Source organism: Erithacus rubecula (assembly GCF_903797595.1).
Source record: "Erithacus rubecula genome assembly, chromosome: 2".
In the NCBI taxonomy this organism is placed as follows: domain Eukaryota; kingdom Metazoa; phylum Chordata; class Aves; order Passeriformes; family Muscicapidae; genus Erithacus; species Erithacus rubecula.
The window spans coordinates 34,011,190-34,033,091 of NC_136685.1; the positions used below are offsets into that span (position 1 = coordinate 34,011,190).

At 39.9% G+C, this 21,902-nt stretch overlaps 1 protein-coding gene across 1 annotated transcript in view; it reads left to right on the forward strand.

Annotated features, from left to right (window-relative positions):
* The first annotated feature begins 772 nt into the window (after positions 1-772).
* ZNF292 (zinc finger protein 292) overlaps positions 773-21,902 on the forward strand; it is a 50,247-nt gene continuing 29,117 nt past the window's right edge. The window contains exon 1 of the mRNA XM_079326632.1: positions 773-1,152. Within this exon, the coding sequence (XP_079182758.1) occupies positions 991-1,152 (162 nt within the window). The 5' untranslated portion in view covers positions 773-990. The remainder of the gene's footprint in view (positions 1,153-21,902) is intronic.

The following is a 21,902-nucleotide window of genomic DNA, read 5'->3' on the forward strand; positions in this document are numbered from 1 at the left end:
TACAAAACATGTATCCATGCCAATCCAGTGTCCCTCAGGTGCACGTTTTCCTTCTCACCAGAATCAATGCCTCATGCCCATCTCCAGTACTTCCAGCACCTGTGACAGGTAGATGGAGTCTCCTCAGCTAATTTAGCAGATGCAGGGAAGGGCAGTGTCCATCACTGGAGCTTGGCACTGTTGTGATACACCACCAGTGTGTGAGAAGGTGTTTGGCCTAGCATGCAAGGGCAACAAAGCCCTCCAGAACCTCCAGATCTCAACTGCTTCGTGTGGAGAGCCAAGCCGCATTTCCCATTTCCAACTATAAACACAGGATGATCTAGGTGTGAAGACAACTCAGTAGCATCCTTGAGGCTAGCACACTTCCCACAGAGGAAGAAAGGCGAGGTAAACAAGAAGCCACAAAACCTCAGTGGTATCGGCCACGCCCGTCCAGCAGCGGTTCGTGCCACACGGTGCTCTAAGGTGGGAGGAAAGACTGGATGTGACCCTTAGTGCCACGGTCTAGTTGACGTCATGGTGTTCACTCACAGGTTGGCTTCCATGACCAGAGAGGTCTTTTCCAACCCAATTGATTCCGTGATTCTGAACTCGAGGCACGGCCGGCGCTCACCCTCCCCGCCCGGCCGCCGCCATTTGCGGCCGCTTTGCCGCCAAAACGCGTCGCCGCGCGGGCGGGGGAGGGCCCCGTCACGTGGCCGCACGGGGGCGCGGCCCGACGCGCGTGGCGTCGCGTCACGTGAGGCGCGGAGGCCCCGCCCCCTCCCCGGCCCCAGTCCTTTGCGCCGCGGGGGGACGGCGGGCGGTGCGCGCGCGCGCGCGCCGCGCGCTCCCGCGCGTCTCCATCTCCTCCGCACGTGACCCCCCGTCCCTGGAACGTGGCATTGTGTAATCACGTGACCCGGAGCGGAGCGGGGGGGGCCGGGGAGGCAGGAGGGAGGAAAGGGGGGCGGGGGGGCTGCGTACGCGACGGAGCGGGGTGCGAAGATGGCGGACGAGGAGGCCGAGCGGGAGAGCGGCGGCCCGGGCGGCGACCTCCTGGAGCTGCGGCGCCTGCGGGAGCGGCTGGTGGAGCTGGAGACGGGGCTGCGGGAGAGCCGCGAGCCGGCCGTGCAGGCGGCCACCGAGTACTGCAAGCAGCTCTGCCAGGTCAGGCCGCCTCTTCCCTTTTCCCTTCCCTTCCTCCGTGCCCTGCCCCCGCCCGCTCCCTCCCCTCCCCGGCGGGATGTGTGTGTGTGTGTGTGTGAGCTCGGCCGGGCCGGAGCGCGGGGGCCGGGCGGGAGCAGCGCCGCCCCCGCCGCGGGGAGCCCGCAGCCGGCGGCCCGGTGCGGCGGCCGGCCCGGGAGGGGGCAGCGGGGGCTCGGGGCTCGGGACCGGGCCGGCCGATCGCCGCCGCCGCTCGTTGAGGGCTGGGGCGGAGCGGCCCCCGCGCCCGTTGCCGCTCCGGCCCGGCCCGTAATCCCCATCCCCCGCTTCGCCTCCCCCCGCCCCGGTTCTCGCGGTCTCCAGGCCCCTTTGTTGTGCTCTGCGGCTCGGCTTATCGAAGGGCCCTTTGTTCCTGGCGGTGGCGGACCGGGGGCCCCCCCGTCCGTCCGACACCCCTCCTCCCCTGGGGCGAAGGGAGGGAGGCGGCGGTCCGGGAGGTGGGGGCTGCGCCGCTCCTCCGAGGGGCCGGGCGGGAGCTGGAGCTCCGTCCCGCAGCGCAGCGCGGGGCTCCTGCTCCGTGCCCCCTCCCTGCCCCGCTCCCGTCCCTATCTCATGCCCTGGGGGGATAGCGGAGTTTCTGCATCCTGGGAGGGTGAAGGTGGCGGTGGGCTATACAAAGTCGCCGGTGGTGATGGCAGGTCTGTGGTGCTGCTCCCCGTTTTCTCGCCCTGTCAAGGGAGCGCAATCCCACCTCGGGAGAACCAGCACTGTTTGAAGCACCATTGTGTGTAATTATTCTGCCGTCGGGAAAAGGCCCGCTTCCCGGAGCTTGGACTGGTCCTAAGACAGGGTTTGTTCGCAGGTGTTTCTTCTGAGCTGGTGACCCTGCTGGGTATTCGTTCCTAAACAAACTTTTGTGGTACTAGCTCCACAGACTGCTAAAAAAGCAGACCATTTTAGTCATGTCTATGTCTATATATAGCCTTGATTTCTCTTGGATACCTTTTCTTGGACAGCATTGGATGTATCTCAATGTATAAAACAAGTTCTCAAATATTTTAAGCCACAGATACCGCTACTTCTGTAGCTTTACTTTGGTTAACAGTCTGGCTGATACAAGTGATAGCATTTGTTTACACATTACTGTCACCTATTCATGGACGGTCAGGCAAATTGTTATAAGGTGCAATGGATAAGAGTGAATTCACATGGTTAGTTTGAGGTGTGTTTTATTTATGATTTTGTATCTGGTTTCTTAAAGAGTTGGTTCTTGGTGGCCATTATAGCATGCTAATTTCACATCTGTCACTTCTAGATTTAGCTGGGCTCTACTTTCTACTAAGCAGGAAGATTTGTTACTAAATATTTTAAGTTTAATTTTATTTTGTATGTACAGGATTCATATATCAGGCTTGTTTTTCTCTGGTCAAAATTTATCTTACTGTGCCTGGTTAGAATGTCCATGCTGATGCACAGAAACATTGACTTAAGCACAGAGAGATTGGTTTATGTTGGTTCAGATCAGTGTGTTCCTGGTCTATTTATCTTTGTGCCTACTTTCTTAACTTTATACACTGAGAGGTGGAAATCTGCCTTTCCTGGCTGCAGCTCAACTTATGAATGAGCTGTTCATTGAACTGAAGTAGTGTTGGGTAGGTGGCAATGAAGACACCATCCTTGACGTGTACAGAATAGATTGCTGATGTCTAAAGCAGATTTATCTCTGAAATTGTGGTTACGTGTTCTTAGCGAGTGGCTTCAAGAGTCGATTGATTGATTTAAAGTTTTCTTATTACTTTAATTAATTATTTCTTATTACTTTAATTTCTTATTACTTTAATTTTCTTATTACTTTAATTTTTTCTTATTACTTTAATGACTGTTTGCAAAAGTCTGCTGTAAGGCCCAAGTTTACTAGGTTTCTTAACCATGCACCTTTAGAAAACAAGTCTCACTGAACAAATCAGTTGTGTAGAAACTGACTTAGAAATCATGCTGTTTTGAAATGAGTTAGTGTTCCTTCCATACCAAGATTTATAGTACGGCTGTATGTTTTTCCAGGCTGAAAGCTGATGTGTAACACTGAGGGTTGAGACATGCCATTCAATGCTGAAAGATCCTGCTTTTCAGATTTTGAACAGAGGACTAAACAGATGCTTAATGTATTCAAAAGTGTTGTTACACAAGTATTTTTGTACTGGTTCAGCAGGCGTCTTTTTAAATCTGTTCACCTGTGCTTGTGGTGCCAGAATACTTGTCCAGCCTCTTCTGCAGTTTTAATCCTCTATTTGGGCTAACACAAAACAGTATTAATGATTTAAAGTGTAGGCTTAGCTACTTAGTTTGCACAGCATGATACAAGTTGTAGAAAAACCACATAATATAAAAGCCATCTCAGAAATCTCTTTTCAAATAAGAGTTTAAAGGTATCTGCCATGCTTTCTAGAATAAAGTCTCTGAAAATATATGATGAAAGAAGGATTTAGTCAACTATATGAGAGTTGCTATTTATTATAAGTTGAATGTATCTCACTTATATCTTAGGTCTAGAAGCTCAGTAATGAAGAAATATTGTAGTATTACTCTCAGTATGATTTCACCTGTTTTTTGTTGGTTTTTTTTTTTTCTTTCTTCATACTTAGTTTCTAGCATGTCATATCTGCATAGATCTTGGAAGGTCTGGTGTCCTTGTCTTGTTTTGCCAGGTAGTCACTCTGGAGCTCAGCAACCTCCTAGTTGGTTGCCTTAAATTAACTTTTATTTTTTTTAATGGAGTGGGTAATAGTGTTCAAGAAATGAGCTTATTTTCAAACAGATGGAAGCTAAAGAATGTGCAGTAAAGCATGGAAAGATCCTTAGGTTCAAAGGCAAATAGAGGATTTAAGTATTCTCTGCTTATTAAATGAAGTGGGAGTTGTACAGCCAAGTCCTTTATCTGGTTTTGAAATACCTCAGTTTGAAATATTTTACTGATTATAACCCAACAGTGTGGAACAATTGTTAAAACCATGGAAAAACAAGATCCTTGTATCTTGATAGAAAATGTTATAGACCTGTTTTCTTGTCTTGTAAGAATAAAGTTTACTTTGATGTATTTTGTATGCAGCATTTCATTAAATACCTTTGTGTGTTGCTGCTGATTGCTCTGTGAAATGGTGCAATTATTCTTAAATTTTAAGGGGATTATAGACTGGACCTTAATCCTGTACCAGATCTGTGTGATTGTAGTTCTGTTCTCCATTGTCAGCATGCACTAGAGAGCATTATTTTTATTGTTATCAGGTGGAATTCACATCCATATGGGTATATGTAAAATGATTTTTAAATTGTGATTTGTGCTCTTCTGCTGCAATTCGATAATGAGCAAATCCTTGACAAACTGTTATGTTTTCACAAACTATATGAGTGCAGACTGTGGCAGACAAAACAAGTGTCTTCAGCTGTAGTGACTAAAAATTGCAAGTATAAATTTTGCCAGAATTCAGAATGGTCCGAAGATTTCTGTTCTTGTCTACATGTGGTGGCTGATTAGATTATTTTCAGACTTGGCTCTTAAAGGTGACTAGTTGTTTATATTCAGTTGGAGAAGACGAAAGTGTACGTTGGGGTTTTTGTGCTTGAGAGCTGGATGGATGTGCTGCTGGTGGGTATATCAGAGCTCCTCACTGTGGGCTGTATTCCCTTCCAATTCTCATTATGCAGTATACCCTTAAAAAAAAAAAAAAAAAGTATAAATAAAAGAATACAGTTTGCAGGCTGGTAACAGATTTTCTGTAGTCACTAGGTGGTTGTTGAAATCTCTATAGTGCTTTTACTTTTTCTGACTGTTTTTCTGTAGTTGACGTGTCCCGAGTCTTCCCTCCTTTGTTATTTTGACACTTCTACTCTTTGCTGAATCTGCTTCTAAATGTTTTTTTTCTCTCCTGCTGTACTTGGTGGTACAAATTCTACAAAACTGTAAGGTGGTTAGGTTTGTTCTACTAATGTACAAGTTGTCAGCATAAAGTGGTCTATATTATAAGCATAAGATACTATTTGTGTGGCCGTGTGGCCTTTCCTCAATAACCTTGTCTGCACTTTTGGTTCATTTCTTGGTTGTCATGTCTGCCTGTTACAAGAAGGATCATGTGTTAAAGTGTGTTTAAAGTGTGCTTAGTTGTTAGTAGACACACTAGTATCCTTCTAGTGTTGGCAGTTTACCCAGTAGTAACCTAGAATCTTCTTAACACTAGTAGCAGAAAAGGTGTAATGATGATAGAAAAATGGGGTAATGCAATTTTTTTTGGCATTTCAAAAGACATCCCAGAACTTTTTTTTTAAAGAAAAATTGTTTTTACCTGCTGTGGCTGCATAGTTTGTTCTTACTGTCTTAAGCTGGTTTTTACTGTATGTTGAGGTTATAGTGAAGTATTAGGACTTTAAGGTCCTACTATATTTTTTGAGTGTGATGTCATACTACAGGAGATCTTGGTAATATGTGGGGATATATAATTTAAGATGACCCTCCTAAAATCAGACTTTCATGTCTGTACATAAAAAACATTTTTATATTATTATTACTATTACATATTTGTAATCACTGTGTAGTACAAGTTCTTGCTAATTATTTGTTTCTATTCAAGGTTAGTCTTATGTTTTTTGTTATAAATTCTTCTATTAATCTTAATATTTGGCATTCAGTTTTAATACCTCATAGACTTGACAACTTTCCGGTGCTGTCACCCTCTTCAACTGTCATTGTCTTCCTCACTTTTAGTTTCTGTATTCTCAACTTTGTCTTCAGATCCAAGATGACAGAAATAATCTTCAGTTCTATAAAATTTGAAATAAAGCCTTTCTTAAACCTTTTACTTACATGCTCTAGATTTATCTAAACCTAGAGTCTGTCTTAATCTAATGACAAGGAAGTATTTCAGTAGGCCGCTATTTTTTCCTGGAGGAGTTAGAGTGTGATCCCTTGCCAAGAGTAATTCTGTGTATAAAGACCTCAAAAGCCTTTGAAGGATGTTTTTTTGTTATTTCATTGAGCACCTGCAGTTGTGATGTGACCATAAGATTAGTGTTCGCTGGTGGTGAGAAAAACCACCAGCAAAACGTCAGGTGGCTTTTTAATATAAGTGTGAAGACATTTTTTCATAATGTCACACCTGATTTCTTACTCCAGACAACTTTAATCGAACTCTTCACTGAGTGGATAGGTAGATGTCCACCTTAGATTATTGGCTCAACAGCTAACAGTGATGTTTACATATACAGGCACCAACTGGTGGAATGTAATTGTTGGTAAGTGGATGGTTTTTGAGCTTTCAGTTCAATTATGCCCTGTCTAATCAAGCCTGTGTCTCTTCTTTTGGGTTTGCATGGATTCCATAGCTTCCACTTCTTAAGTAAGAAGTGTTTTTTGTTGAGGCCAATGAGCAATTTTTACACTGAGGTAACACTTAGTTTCTGTTATGATGTGTCTGTCTTCACGCATTTGCCACTACCATACTGTGTTGCTTCTGGTCTCACAGTTAATGTAGGTAACTGCATTACCATGAGTGCATGATTCCCATCATAACTTCTAATACTTTTAATTTTACTTTCATACCTGTGATGTCCAGATGTTCTGCTATTCAGGGAGAGATGTACAGCTGCCAGAAATTGCAAGGAATCTGCTGAAATATAGTACACCACACAGATTCCCAAGTGCACGAAGAGAAACACCTGTCACCACTGTGTCAAGTCATGCAGACTTTCAGCTGCCTCAGGCATTTTTGTGCTTCTTCATCACTGTGAGACCTGCCACATCTCAAAACAGTCACATTATCTCGTTGGCTGGGGAGGTGGATAGAAGCAAAACCCCCTGATTGTTATTTTTTTTTTTTTTAAGCTAAAGTACATGGAATTAGGGAATTTCTCTTGCCTTCAAATAAAACAGTATGTGTTCCTATCCAGTTAAAATGTGTGTAAAAAATATTTAAAAGAAGTCACCCTCGCTGCTTGGGGTAAATCTAATCAATGAGCATAAATGTTCTAATCCTTGTCCTTAATAATGGCATCAAGCCCCAGCATCATACTAGATTGGAGCTGGTCTTTGTTAGAACTTCTGAGATCTGTACTATAAGGTTTTATTAGTAAATTTTCCTGTATTGAAGTAAACCAGGTAGACCATGATTCCAGAGCAGCATTGATTATTGGTAAGCCATAGCTACACATGCTTGTTTAATTTATTCTCAAAACTATCCATTAAAAAAAATTCAAAAACACTCCCTACACCATGCATTTCAATTCAGTGTTCTTTGGCCTTCAGTAATTTCTTCTGCCCACCTTTGCAGTATAACTTAATATCTTGTTGCAGCTTAAGACTATTGTGATTTATTGTATCCCATGAAGATAATAAAAAGTAGCATATTCTCTTTCTGTTGAAAGCACCTCTTATATTTTTATTGCTATTTTCAGTTCTTTTCTACTTTTTACTTTTGTCACGGTCCGCCCAATTCAAGAGCGAGTCGCGACTGGTTCTTTTATGAATCTCAGAGCACGAAAGACACAGCAGGGGACAAAACCAGTTTACTTCTACAGAAATGCACTTTATTTAGTGCCAACCAAAATGCGATAGTGGGACAGAGAGAGAGAGAGAGAAAGGGGGGTCGGGGTTATAGCTACCAAGACAGGCAGACGAATCCTCGTGGAGCAGCCAATAGATGTCTGTTGCCGTCTGGGGAGATCTCAGGGGTCTCCTCTGAGAAAGTCACTTTTATAGTCCTTTCCCAAAGCGAGTGGCTTCTGGCCAAAAGGTGGGAAGATTTATGGACTATTGTATGTGGAGCTCGTTACGCTGAGGAACAGGTGGAAACAGGACGCTTCAAGGCACATCAGACCATCTTTGTCGTCATGAACACACGCGGGGCAGCCCATACTGACCAGTACATTGTTCTTCCATCTGTGGGAACTTGTTAACTCCCCGTGACTAGTTGTCATGAGAAACCAGTTCTGTTAGGCATCACCTTTGGAACAGTCACTTGGCATTCCTCCCATCCCTGGCCAGCGCAGGCCTCAGGCGAGGGTCGTTGGGCAGAAACAGACGAGAGGCTCAGACAGACTCTCACAACTTTTGAGAACAGTTTTTGAAGTTCTTGATGTTAAATTTTTCCTATTTCCCCCTTTCCTTTTGCTTTGTTGTTATATCCTCGGAATGTATGGGATTTTTGAAGTTCTTACTTGCAGGGAAAGTAGCAGTCTAATAAGAATTTGGTAAGAAGGTGACAGTCTATCTAAGACTTAGGATATAAGTTAAAGCATTTCTCCTTCCAAGTACAAATATTCAAGAGTGATAGTTCTCTCAGATGTAGCAAATTAAGGTAGTTAAGAAGATGATAAAACATAGATGGATAAAATGATTTTAACTTCAGCATGTTGATGAAAAGCTCATTCTTCCCTGTATGGTTAACAAATAGATACTTAGTTTCATAGTTACCCTGATACAGTGTTTTGCCGAGTTAAGTTACTTGATGCTTTTACTGAAGTTTTGGAGAAAATCCCATCAGCGAACCACCATTTCTGTAGGAAACACTTCAATGACTCGTGGATACAGTTCTGCACAATATCCTGATTCTTGTTGCCTGTTCAAAGACTGAACAGTTCTGCTTTACAAAGTCCTTCATCCCTCTGCAAGCCTCTCTGAAGATCCCTCTCTAGATTCAAGTTTACTTGTAGTAGTTGGCTGTAAACAGCAGCTGCACATCTATGCTGGCATAACTTTCTGTACTGACACATACATTTCTACCTTTGCCTTTTCCCAGAAATCCAAACTTTATTCCCCACTTTTGAACAATGTATATCAATAAAGCCCAGGTTGCTTTCTAAAACGGAATTAGTGAAGATTCACTGTTCTAAAAACATGGAATATTGACTGTAGAAAGCATTGTGCAGGGCCTTATGAGTAGTGTATGTATGCTAATATTAACATCCAGTAGAGCATCTCATTCTGTAGAAATATCTATGTTGTATGTCTTGAATGTTCAGTCCATTGAAAGTTATTATTTTGATAGAGAATGAATCCTTCATAAACCACAGGTCTGGAGGGAAGGAAGCAAAAAAAAAAGTGTTCTTCTGGGAGATCTTTGCTTCCATCATAAGTAAGAATTAGGGAGTTTGTTATAGCCTTTTCCATTTGCTCTGCCATTTAAATGTCATAATTTTCTTATACTCTAGGCTTGTTGGAGATGTACTATATTTGTACATTGTTTCTATTAAGGCTTCTTCAAGTTATAAATTCAACTACAGCAGTTATGAGACATCAGCATACTGTTTCTTTTATGTGATATATTACCTGAACTGACATACAAGGCAAAAAATCTATTTAAAATTCACATGTTTAGGGAGTATATCTTCAAGAATTAGTGTTCCAGGCATTGATTTATACCTGTCAAAAATGTTTAATTAGTGTTTTTTAAAGGCCTCCATGCATATCCTTGTGCCATTATAGTACAGTGTGCTTATTGCTGTAGTTTTCATGAGAGAAACTAGCATGAAGTTCTTAGGCTACCAGCTTTTTACAATGATGATGTATAACAGTTTGCAAATTTTAGTTTAAATAATAGGTAAACAGTATGGCTTGAAACTGGCCTTTGAGATAGCATTTCCCATTTTATTAGGTCTGTGCTTTTGAATTGGTTAACAATTTAATGTCTTGTTTTGGGAAGTATGCAAGCTTATTTTCTTTTTTTTTTTTTTTTTCAGGTATGAAATATTTTTTTCTGTTTATCTTTCCAAATATTCTTTAAATACAACTCCATAGTATTGTTTCTCAGATCTTCAGTCTCTAAGGATGGAGTACACTACTTTCTTTTAAGAAGAGTTAATCTAGTAACACCTAGTACTTGGCAGAACAAAGACTTTTGGAAAGAAGGATATGTAATGTCAAAAAGGCAGTGGAGCTTTATAAAATTATTCTCTGAAAACAGACCTGATTAGTAGGAAATTGGACCAAACTTGCAAAAATGTGTGCCTGTTTTTGGTAAAAATATTTGATGAAATGTCTTTTCCATCTCCTCTTCTGTAACTGCAGTACAGTCTTACAGTATACAATATTTCTAGCTTTATAATTTCCTGTATTAAGGTAAAGTAAATAAAATATTCGTCAGAGAAATAGGAAAATCCAGCTCTAACTTGATTGTTAAGTCATTCTGAACTGGTCATGTAGGTCTTTGTTCTTATAGGAACTCGTGCAACATGGACAGCTACTAAAGCTTCATCCATCTTCAAACACTGACTCCTAGTGTTCATTCTCTCCTAACTGCTGGACAGGTGCATTTCTAGCTTTGAGCACCTTAACTCCCTGAAGTAAAATTCTTAGGATAAATACCAGTCTTTATTTGTAACAGTCTGTTGTCTTTTGGGATGAATAGAGCAGTTTTCATTTGAGTTGGTGTAGCATTCTCAGAGTCCTGTATATAAAAAAAACCCCAGAATCTGGAAGGGTTCCTCTTCTGTTTTTCAAAATTATGAAGAGAATGGGTTCTGTTGAATAGGCAACTCCTGTTTGGTATTTGTGTATCTAACAGACAAAATACTGTTTTGGTGAATTGATAAAGTACATTCAGTGACCAGGCATTAAATCAAATAATGAATTAGGAGTTCTTTAGTCTGTGAGTCATAGAATCATAGGATGTTAAGGGGTTGGAATGAAACTTAATGATCATCCTTTCCGTGGGCAGGGACACCTCCTACTACACCAGGCTGCTCAAGCCCTTATTCAGCATGGCTTTGAACACTGCCAGGTTTGGAGTGTCCACAGCCTTACTGGGCAGCCTGATCCAGTGTCTCATTACCTTCACAGTAAGAGGATATTGAAAAAATTAAGGTGTATATATAAAAGAAGATATATATATATATATTTAAAAGAATTTCTTCCTAATATTTAACCTAAACTTCCCTGATTTCAATTTGTACTCATTACTCCTTGTGCTATTGCTACATTCCCTGAGGATGAGTTTCTCTCTGGCTTCCTTGTAGGATCCTTCAGATACTGGAAAGTTGCTCTGGGGTTTCCACACAACCTTCTCCAGGCTGAACAGCCCCAACTTTTTCAGCCTTGTTCATAGGGAAGGTGCTCCAGTCCTCTTGTCAACTTCATGGCTCTGCTCTGAACTTGCTCTAATAATTCCATGTCCTTATGGGAGCCCAGGATTGTATGCAGTACTGTGGATGGGGTCCCACAAGAGCAGAATAAAAGGGGGGAAGAATCACCTTCTTTGACCTGTTGGCCATGTTCCTTTTGATGCAGCCCAGGATTCTGTCTGGGTTTCTGGGCTGTGAGCACACACTGCTGGCTCATGCTTTCTTCAGCCATCACCTCCCAATCTTTCTCTGCAGAGCTGCTCCCAGTCACTTTTCTGCCCAGCCTGCCAGTGTGTCTGGGGTTGCCTTGACCCAGATGTAGAACCTTGCACCTCTTTGAGCTCTGAGAGGTTTGCACAGCCCACATCTCCATCCTGCCAGGGTCCCTCTGGGTGGCATCCCTTCCCTCCAGCATGTTGACTGCATCACACAGCTTGGTGTTGCCAGCAAATTTGCTGATGGTGCACTTGGTCCTACTTTCCATGTCACCAGCAAAGATACTAAATCAGCCCCAGTACTCATCCCTGAGGAGCACCACTGGTCTCTGTGTGGACAATGAGCCATTGACCACAACTCTTTGTATGTGGCTGTCCAGCCAGTTCTTTATCCATAGTGTAGTCCATCCATCAAATCCATGTCTCTTCAATTTGGAGACAAGCATGTCAATGCAGAGCATTAAACATTACTTAAGTTCAGGTTGCTCTGCCACTATCCACCAATGCTGGTCCTGTCACAAAGTGCTTGTTTCAGGGACATGTTATAATATACTGTTTTATAACACAATGAATGCAAGGATGGGTTCAACAAGAGAGTAAATGTTCAGACTTGTAAAAGACACAATCTGTTTTTTTTTTTTTTTTTTTAATCATTGGAGGGTTGCTCTTATGAAGAGAATTGCAGGGTTAAAAAGTAACTTCTGTTTATGAATTCCTTATAGTGAAGATGATGAAACTGCTGAGTAGAAAAGTTTAAAATAGCAATTGAACAATCTTTCTATTGAGGATGAAGCTTATCAATTAAGTTACCATCAGAATTGAAAGGGTTTGAAGTAGCAGTGGGAGAAGTTGCATTCTTCTGATAAAGACAGCTAACACAAAAATGTAATGCGGTTGAACTGTATTACTATCGTAATGTCTCATTTCACTTGATGAGTGAGCAGGTTTAAGTCACCTATGCTGCAGGAAATGTACATATTTCCAGATGAGACACAGTTATTTCTGGCTATCTTCCTATTTTTAATCTGCCCATATGCCAGTCTGATAATTAAAAGAATAGGTAAATTAGATTTCCTGGCAGTGGATGAAAGTTTACTGTAATGAACATCCCGCCACATTCGTGAAATGCTTGTTTAATAGCCAACTGCTGAATGCTCTTTTTAAATAAACAAACTAAAATATGAATGTTGGGATGACAACATTGAATTGAGACATAATTGAATATCTGAATAGAGAGAAATGTAGCCTATGTTAGCATGTTAGGATGCAAGAGAGAAATTATATACCAATGACCAAATCAGAAAGATCCTGTTAAATTCAAAATGTTGAAATATTAAAGCTGAAAGAATGGTAATGTCTGTTACTATATGTGACAAAGCACGAGGCTTAATGAAATTATTTACTGGCATTTTAAATAAATTATTTTTTCTAAAATAGTTTATGGATGTAACCAGGGAGTCTCCATTAATTTTCTAGGTTTTTCTAGGTCTTTTTCTAAAATTAGCTCGGTTTGAATTCTAAGCAAAATAGTGCCTAAAAAAATAATGGGACAAATAGCACCAAGGTAATTTCACTTTTGGTTTGGCTCTTTCAGTTTAATAATTAGCAAACTGAACTCATTCAGTATGTGTTCTGTATGCCCAGATGAAAAGCATGCAAATTGCTTGTGCCTTTTAACTTATATGTTGGAGAGAAATATCTCTGTGTCAATTAAAAGAAGGTTCTGTGTTTATTAATAAACATTCAGTTGTCTCCTTCCTGTGGGTTTTTTTAAAAAACTTTCTTGGTGATGGTATATGACGTAATGAATGTGGAGACCACAAGCTATTTTTCTGTTTCTGCTTCTGTATCTGCTGAGGTGCTTTGTTTCAAACTTTCCTCCAGCACAGACTTTGCCTTAAAAATACAAATATATTTTCTAACAGTCTGGTTACATCTCATGTTTTTTGTCTGTAAATTGAGGGTAGTGGTACTTCTCTGCTACTGGGTTATATGCATTAGAGAAAACTGAGGTTTTTGTTGTTGTTGTTACCTTATCTGCTTAGTGAAGTATAAATAGTTGGATTAGAGGCATAGTTAACTTTGTATGTTTGTGTGCCAAAGGGTTGGGGTGCTAATATTGTTAAATTGAATTTAACAATAGTTAAAAAAAATCCTCAAGAAGTTGATAAAGAAACTTATGCTTAAGATTTTGGTATGGATTCTTCCCACAATTAGTCATAACTCTGCTAGAGAGTGTACATCCCTGAGTTACAGCAAGTAGTTTTAAGTTGTTACCAAGGTCATTAATGCCTTAGGTGGTGTAAATATGTGTAGGGAGAGGAGAGGGGAGTTCAAATACTCAGTGTGCTCTTGCATTTTCAGAATTATTGAAATGTTTAGTAATTACATGTTAATGGTAACTAGAGCTGCAATGAGTTTTATTTTAAAAAAATAACCACAAGAGAGGCCTAAGTAGATGTGGTTATTTAAGGAGAACCTCTTTAGGCAAGAGTTTAAAAGTAGCTAATGGTAGTTCTTACTAACTTTCTATCTTTGTTAAACTTTCATCTTCTCTAATTTTTGTGGAATGGTGCTCAACTTATTTTGCATAATAAACCACAAAATATGTAGTTACACTATAAGCTACTGAATATATGTATGAATGTGTAGTGGTTGAACAGACTGAGAAAATGAATCATTCATTGCAGGGTAGTTGGTTCTGTTTACTGGATTTCAAAAATATTCTAATTCTTTCTAACGAATCAAAATTAGTCAGCAAGTAGTATCAGTTCTTTAACAATTATCTGTTCTCGCTGTGTGTTCTGAATTTATTTGTTGTCTCTAAAAAGTCCCCAGGGAGGACAGCTTTCCTTAAGTATGAACAGAGGAATGAGTTACTTGATTTTTTATTTTTTTTTTTGCTGTTTTTGTGAAGCTCCTTTTCTGGTGAAGCTTGAGCATAAAATCTAGATGTGTATGGTTAATTTTTTCCAGTTTTGCCACCAAAAAAAAAAAAAGGTGCAGTTACAGATCAGATATTTCTTTGTATTCTGGTTTGATAGGCAAGATTTTAGATCTACTTGGTTACTCTGAGAATAAAAAAAAATAAGAGGATGGCAGGGGAAGAACATTAAAATAAAGACTTGTAAATGGATAGAGTTTTGCAACACTTTTATGGATTACCTTTAAAACTGTTCAGGAAAGTAGTACTTGAAGGTATTTGAACTCATGTTTTCTTTGTTTAGATAACAGCAAAACGGTTCTTAGTAAGTGATGAGTATCTATATCATGGGGTGCAATTGTGTGTTTCTGGGTTCTGAAGGTACCAGTAATACCAAACAGTTCTAGGTGGTACTTCAAATACTTGGGTGAGCAGAACTTGGTGGGCTTTTTTTTTTTTTTTTTTTTGCCTGTAGAAGCAGAAACACTGTTATACAGATGAGTATGAAATCACACCTGCTCATACAGTCTGACTTGGTGTCCTGAAATTCTCTCTTCAGTAGATGAATGAGGCAGTGGTTGAAAGAACAGTTTTAGAAGATATATGTGAACCAAAAGAGTGAGTTCCTGTATGTTAATATTCTGCATCAGACACAGATTGCTTTGAAAGTGATCTGATCATCCCTGTTACCACACTTCTTTTTACATTGTGGAACAGCTTTGTAGTGTGGAAGTTTTAATGTCCTTTGGATTAAACTAAACCAGAAGCTGTGCTCCAGAAGCAGTTGCAGACAGTTTACTTCAGCTGCTAATGGGTATCCAATTAATGGAACCAGCTGAGTGCCAGTCTGAAATACGACCACTTGTGATGGGTTTACTGGAGACTTGGGCTCTCAGAACTCTCTTTTCTGCTGTATTATCCACTCCTTGTGCATTACACTGGAATAGTATAGTCATTGTGAGCTTTTTGTGGACCAGAACCTAATTGGCAAACTCAGATTGTGGTTTTGAACTTTGTTTCTGAATGAGTCTGTCTTGACTCGCTGATTCAGTACTTGCTAATCTTGACATGACTTTCCCTTGCTTTCAGCTGCAGGGTAGAGAAGCCAGTTAGGATGGCTTTGCAAAGTGTGAAAGCAGCTGGAGTTTTCTGTTAGAAGGGAAAGGAAAAAAAACCAGCAAAGATTGGAACTGCAGCCTGTCAGTAGAGGAGTTGTAATGGGAAAAAAATTGGATAGCTCTGCACCATGCCTGCAGAACTTGAGAGTGAAAACAATTGCTTAAATACAATCTTGTAGTAAGTGATGGAATTAAGAGTCTGGCTTCAGTCCTCTCTTCTGGGCACAAGTCAATATCTCCATTAGAATTAAAGCGTCATCATCTGTTTCTTCAGCCAAAGGAGTCTTGGCTTTCTAGAGTTATATTTTGCTTAACAACTTTATTGTGAAACAATTCAGAAGACACATTCAAGTAAAAACAGCATATCAACAACTTAAAATCTTGATAGGTGTTTAAAATGAAAATTGAGTACAAATTAAGATTGATGCTCTTTGATCGTGACCATAATTTAAATCATACTTGTCCTGTAGAAAATACAATTGCGTTAGATTGTCATCCATAGTTTTGTATATGCAGTCTGACACTGTGTGCCTATTGGAGTTTTGCTGTTGGATTCTGCACTGTTTTGTGTTATAATAACAAACATGTAAGAGCTAACATTCTTGCAGCACTTTTGTTGCTACAAGATCAAGATGAGAGTGCTGAGTCTTGGTAAACAAATACTGAATCAGTTAAGTAGTGCCAGTTTTAATTTGCATCATTAAACTGCTTTGGAAATTATTTAGAAGTAGAGTGCTCTGTTGTTTTGATGTAAAATGACCTCTCTGTGTACAGTTCTAAATAAATAAAAACTGGTTTTGTTGATTTTATTATGGCACATCTGTGATAGCAGCAGTACTTCGTACGATGGGCGCTGTTCTGTCTGATGCTTTTGGACAGGTCTGAAACATCTGTGTTTTTCTATGTGAGTGTTCTAACCCAAAAATCTGTAAAATTGCCTGTAGGGTATCCCAACTGTAAACCAAAATGGAAACAGGTCATTTATGTTTGAGCTTTTCTGTGAAAGGAAAATAAAAGTTGATTATGATCATAGTGATATGGAGAATGTCATGATCAGAAGGTTATCATACCACAGCAAAAGCAATAGATACTCATATTTTTTTCCTCCCTCCTTTTCCCCTGAACTTTTTTAAATGGGCAAGAGATGGGGTTTATATTATATAACCATTTAATTTCCTCTTAAATGCTTTAAAAATCATCTGTTCTAGTATTTGCTTCTAATGACTAATGGTGAACTCTCATGTGTAATCTGAGGTAGACTTGGTTTAAATTAGACATAGAAGTAAGATTTTCTTGACATACAGAACTGATTCAAGAACTGTTCAAATTTTTGCTTGAATACTCCGTTCATTTGACATCTTAGTTGGGTAGTTTGTCCTTGTACAAAGTGAGTGTAAATGCTGGTTGCATCCCAGCAATTCCTCAGCTGCCTCCACTTTCCTTGAAGTGGGAACCTTAACCTCACAGTTCTTAAAAAAAAGTTGCAGCAGTTGGCTTTTTATGTGATGAAGGGCTTGTTCTCCATCTTCTGGTAAAACACTGAACAACAAGGAGGAGAGAAAGGCAAGGAGAGAAATCACAAAATTAAAAGATAGTTTTCATCTCTAGAAGCTTTAGGTCATCAAGGCTGAGGATAATTGTAGTTTAACACACTAAATATTTTTTTTTGGTGTCCCTTTAGAATGTAACTTTGCTGTGAGACTTCAGAGACATAATCTGGTACTAATGTATTGGTATGAAATCTTTTTGAGTCCAGATATGTCTGAATTTGGATTTCTAATTTATTTTTTGTGTCTCAAATACTTTGTTAAAAAAAAAAGTGTTATAAAACTATTCTGAACCAGTCTGTTAGTTTTCCTTACCAGGAGCAAGGAGGGAGGCATCACAGGCAATGTTACTGTGTTCACTTAAGCTGTGATGGTCTGGAAATGCTTCTTGAAGGAACTCCTTTTTAGAAGCTATAAGGATGATTGCCCGGTGCATGGTCTTGTGCTCGTTGGTCATGCCTGCTATCATCCTAGTCATCTTCTAATTCAGTTCTTTAATACTGAATTCTTGAGGTGGAGATGATTTTGCTATTGCAAACCAGGACTGTTGCTCCACGTGAAAGGGAGAAATCTTTCACTTACTTACAGGTTTATTTCTATTTTGCCAGTTTGGTTCTGTGGCTTTTCATGTGATTTGGTAATGATGCTAGCACAGGGCTGGAATTGCACATAAGACTCAAGGCCAGAAGCCCAGTTTAGTTTGTAAACTGTCATAAATTGACCTTAAAAGTAGGCTAGTATCAGCTTTCCAGGAATTTGAACAATGCTTTCTTCTTCATGTGCTCAGTTCTTTAATGGTTGTAGTAGTCAGTGAGATTATGCTTCAGGCTCACAATTTTACTCTGAAAAATACAGCTTTCAAAAATGAATTTGTCTTGAATGAGGTGAATGTTTAGCCTCAGCCCAAGAATCCGTGTAATAGGTTTGTTTCCCAGAAAACAAACTAAAATCTTTTATTCTGCTATTGTTAAGTCAGAAGATAGTGTCAACATCATGACTATACCTAGCTACTTAATCAAGAATCCACATTAAGTCAGCATGTTCTTTGTGCTTCCTCTTTTAGGCTTCAGGGCCTTTGTCAGGGACTAAGATGTCTTGCAATTTCTAGCACTTTCTCCAGTATCTGTGCTCTGTTGCCATTCAAGGGCTTGTCACCTCTGCATGCAATTTGAGAATTTTTTTCCTGGCTATCCTAAAAAGAGTAGAGAGCATTGCATTCAGTTGTCTTTATGCCTGGAAAAGTGTTCCAGTGGCCATTCAGGATTTTTTTACTCCTTTGTTAAAGATGTTTTATTTCTCACTATATTGTTCTTGTTCTGAGGAACTTATGCATGTACAATAAATTTATTTGTTAAAAAAACCTTTTTGTTCACCTACATTTCAGCAGTGAATTTATTGGTATTAAATAAAAAGCACAAGTATATCCATTATTTAAAAGAAATGTGTTCATCTTAGATATCTCAAAGCAACTGCATAAACATATATATTTATGAAATGTATTTAGAAGTTTCTATATCTGATGGTCTAGCTACCCAAATTGTAGTGAGACCTCAAATGACTTGATTAGCCTAGTATCAGGATGTGTGCACACCCTTAATGTGGCACCAATTGCCTGTGCACAGTTGCCTTGGATGCTTCTGCATTGGGTGTGCTGCACATCTGAGATTCCTCAATATTTCCTCAAAGATATTGGTCCTGCATGCAAGAGTTGTCAGTGAACTTATCTACTGGCAAGGTGTGACTGCTGGAGACTTCTCAAGTTCAAGCAGAGAGTTATGTCTGTGTGGCATTCCAGTACTGATGAACTGTCCTTGTGGAACCATGGATACTGCAAGAACTTTATTGAATATTTCATGGTGCTCTTAACTCCCCTAGGAAAGGAAAGTTTAACCAGCAGTTTCAAATCTTGTTCTGTTTTCTTCTGAGTAATAGTTAAACAAGCAGTTAGTTGTAGCTCGTGACTACCATACCTGGAAGGTCAACAATGTGAAGTACATGCATGGGAAATACTTTTTCAGGGAGAAGCAGATAGGTTGCAATTTTGGAAGTGATTAAGTGGCTAAGATTATAGATCCTTGGAGTTAGTATTTGGGGGAGTGTCTTTAATCTTACTAATTGGGTTATATTTGGTAATTGAATAGTAGACAGCTCCTTTGTTGGAGAAGGAATTATCTGGGCCTACTAGATACACTTTTAAATCCATGTCTTCATTTAGTGATGATCTGCAAGGTGAGGAGATCGGTACAAAAGGTGACAAAAATGAAGTACAGAATCATGAAGGGGAAAATACTTTTCACTAGAAATATAGTAAATCTCACTTTTCTAAGCTTCAGTAAAATTACTTTTAGTGTCAAAAGCAGAAAGATGGCAGTTCAGGAACAAGTAATTGCATAGGGTGCAGAATATTGGGATACATTTCCATTTTAATTTCAGTTTAGGTTTAAATGGTATGAGTCTTATAGCTTACCTTCAGGGCTACACTTGAGTTTTGTAATACAAAGAGAGGATTGTGCTGGTAATACAAAACCAGGAGATTTTGTTTTCTGTTCTGTTTTTTTCACAGGTCAGTGTGGCTGCATTGTCAGTATTCTTCACATTCAGCAGCACTCCAATAGCATAGGAAGACTTTCAATAGACACAGTCAGTATTTTCATACCCTTGCTGCTCCTGCATCTTGCTTTCCCTACTTCCCATGGTTCATCATTGCATGTTTTAGTAGCTTGCACATTGACAAGCAAGAGTGAGACTATTATGGTGCATTACATTCTTAAAATACAGCTGTCTATATTTGAAAGGTAGTTCTTGCTGAACTGTAATATCACACAAGAAATTTGAGGAAACAAGAGTTGAAATACTTGCAAGCAATAATAGCATGTAGCTTTTAAAGGTCATTATTAGAATTGCCATTTTCTTTTTGTGCTTTTCTTTAGCTGACCACAGATGATATATTTAATGACCTGAGGCAAATACATACAGCCTTGTTTTTCCTCAGTTTGCATGGAAAAAGAAAACATCTTTTAGGTGATGAGTATGTGTGTGGTAGAAACAGTATGTGGTACTGTAAAATATTTTCTTTCACTTTTGTTGTTGCATTTTAAAGGCACTGTCTGGCAGTTGATCTGATTTTCTAACATGATCTAATGTAGAAGACAACTGTTTACAAAGAACATCTGTTTAAATCATATCTCACTCCCCATGTCTTATTGTCAGATAATAGTATTGCCATGGTAAAGTGATTTATTCCTTCAAAAAAAAATAAATCCTTGTCTTTCAGGTTATGGCTGACCATTGAATTAATTAATTGTGATGTGTGTATCTCTGTCATTACAAACTAAATTAAGATAATTGTATGCTTTTCAGAGTGTCTGAAAAATGACATGATTTTGACAAGAAACACTTTTTCATGCACTTTTTGGAAAAGGGGAAGTTTTTGGCAGCTGATGTTTTTGAGCTAGCTTTGGGAATAATAATTTTGTGAGATCTTTCCTTATTAGTCCAGTAAACTTGCAGACTTAAACACACAAACTTCAGATAATCAAATAATGAAAGAAATCATGGTTGTATCTCTTCTGTAGGGAGGAAGAAGATAGCACAAAACATTTTCATGTATTGTCTCACCATAAGTCAGGGACTGGGAGATCAAAATCACTCTTAAGTGAAGATCAGGTTTATGACCACCTGAGGAACCTAATTGTACAAAATTCATGGAATCATAGAATGGTTTGGGTTGGAAGGGACCTTAAAGATCATCTAGTTCCAGGCCATGGACAGAGATGCTTTTCACTAGATCAGGTTGCACAGGACCAATCCAGCCCAGCCTTGAGCAGTTCCTGGGATAAGACATCTGACTTCACCACCGTATTGGCTTACATTCAGCTTTTTATCCATAAGAACAACCAAGTCCTTTTCCTCAGGGCTGCTCTCAGTGAGTTCTCCTTGTTTATACTCACATGTGGGGTTACCCTGACCCAGGTGCAGCACCTTGCACTTGGACTTGTTGAACTTCATGATGTTCTCATAGATGCAGTTCTCAGGCTTGTCCAAGTCCCTCTGGGTAGTATCCTCTTCTGTTGTGTCAGCTACACCATTCTGCAAACTTGCTGAGGGTACACTTGTTCTCAATGTCTGGGTCATGGATGAAGATATTTAAAAGCACTGGTCCCAAGATAAAGTCCTGAGGATCAAATTATGCTGTATGTCTTTTCAGACCCTTTAATCCTAAGCGTCCAGTTCTAAGCCAGTCCAAAGCAGTCAGTGGAATTTGATTTGACTCCTGTGGTGATGTTATCAGGCTCGTTACAGTGTACAGCATCCCTGCATCTTCCTCTGTATAATGATACCAAACTCAGGATCTCCAATTTGTTTTCATTTCCTCATGGTCCATCATCTAGTGATACAAACTGTGAGTGGCTCTGGTTATTAGAACATACCTGTTGCCTTTTACAGGGGAGAATCTTAAGCCAAGAAAAGTATTCTTACATCATGTGCGTGGTTCATTTGGGAGACTTGCTTCACTGGTTTTCTTCAGTTGCCCTTTCTTGACTGGGATCCTCACTTTCCTTTGAAATTTCTGTTGGTGATAGCAGAACCGTAGCCATTCTTCACCAGCTTTGAAGGAAGCTGGAGGTGTTTTCTTGAATCAGGCTATTGGTGGTTCATCTGAAAGCTCCTTTGTATCAGTTGGTTGTTGGCGGGTACTGGAGGAGTGAGAGACATTGTGTCGAGGGGAGCCCTGCCTCTGTGGGAATGCTCTATGTGAACACCAAGTGGCAGAGTGATCTCACTGAGAAGCGCTGTAGCTCCTGCCCGTGTGCATGGAGCTCGCTCATTGCTTTGCTACCTCTGC